General features: G+C 40.3%; 1 protein-coding gene across 3 annotated transcripts in view; it reads right to left on the reverse strand.

Annotated features, from left to right (window-relative positions):
- The window catches only part of tgfbr2b (transforming growth factor beta receptor 2b), a 33,883-nt gene continuing 32,452 nt past the window's right edge, over positions 1 to 1,431 (reverse strand). For all 3 annotated transcript variants that reach the window (XM_016458318.1, XM_016458317.1, XM_016458320.1), the window contains exon 7: positions 1 to 273. In XM_016458318.1, coding sequence (XP_016313804.1) covers positions 85 to 273 — 189 coding nt within the window. In that variant the 3' untranslated portion in view covers positions 1 to 84. The remainder of the gene's footprint in view (positions 274 to 1,431) is intronic.

The following is a 1,431-nucleotide window of genomic DNA, read 5'->3' on the forward strand; positions in this document are numbered from 1 at the left end:
CTTCCACTCCACCTCACTGGAAGGATCCAAACATTCAGTTTCTGCAGAGAGAGAGAGCGAGTGAGAGTGACCTTTCTCTCTCTCTCATTTCTCATCGCTCACGCTCACGGAGCAATCTTCCGGAATCTTCTCCTCGGAGCTGCTGCAGGTGGACAACTTGTCTAGGTCGTCATCCATCTCGCTGAAGCGTTCAGCCACACACTGCGCCGTGAGCCGGGCCTCAGGATCGTGATCCCAGCACTCGTTGATGGTGGAACAGACCGCAGCCACACCCTGGAGATAAAAAAAAAACAAGTGTTTGTGCATGTGTTGTAGTTATTTCAGTCACAGTCAATGACTATGTTTACAAGGACATCAGTAATCTAATTATTTACCTTATTCTAAATAAGACAATATTATGATTAAGGTGTTTACATGAGTTGCTTTTAGAATATTCCTTTCATGTTCCCGTTTTACATGTTATAGTTCATAGATCGATTAATGGCACACGTCATTACGTCCCCACACGCGAGTCGACGCCCCTCCAGAATTTCATGTATAAACTAGTGCTGTCGAACGATTAATCGCATCCAAAATAAAAGTTTTCGTTCAAAATAAACGGTTTATCGCATCACAACGAAGACGAGCTATATGTTTATACTAGTGCTGTCAAACGATTAATCGCGATTAATAGGGGTGTCGAAATTAATTGTTTTTTCGATGCATCGCGATGCAGACGAGGACGATTCGGTATCGGTTCAGTAATAGATCATAACCGATTATAACGTACTGACACTTTTCTGACGTCATTTGTCGCATACGTACTTTGTCGCGGTAGTATACATTAGGCGCGTTCGGCTTGAAGCGCCGCTGCGCAGAATGATCAGTGTATGACATCAAGTACCGCGAGAGCGATAAGACAGCAGACGGATCCTTATGCTTTCGCTGTTGATGTCATACACTCATCCTGCTTCAAATCGAACGCGTCTAATGGCGGAGGGAGGCGAGATGCGAATGTGAGTAATTAAAAATGCTCCAACTACTTTTGAGGCACTGAGGCTTTCCTCTGACTGTTTCGGGAAAAGATTCAAAGCTTCGAGCGTCTCGAAAACAGCGCCATCTGGTGGTTAATAAAGTCAATACACATTACCATTCAAAGTTCTGGGGTTGGTTTCACAGTCAAACCAATAAAAATAACATTTAACTGCACAAAATAGTTTTCTTACTCAGTATTTTGTATTCCAGTAAAAATATCTAAACATCCTTAAAACTACACACATTAACATGGGAAGCTAAATTACCTAAGATATGCATTGTTTACAGAAAAAATGTACAACATTTTGTGTAAAAAATTGTTTAATTTTATGTAAAAAATGAATTATTTATTATTTAAAAAAAAGACTCTTATGCTCACCAAGGCTGCATTTATTTGATCAAAAATATAGTAAAAAC

This window comes from Sinocyclocheilus anshuiensis, unplaced genomic scaffold (genome assembly GCF_001515605.1).
Source record: "Sinocyclocheilus anshuiensis isolate Anshui unplaced genomic scaffold, SAMN03320099.WGS_v1.1 scaffold267, whole genome shotgun sequence".
NCBI classification, from domain to species: domain Eukaryota; kingdom Metazoa; phylum Chordata; class Actinopteri; order Cypriniformes; family Cyprinidae; genus Sinocyclocheilus; species Sinocyclocheilus anshuiensis.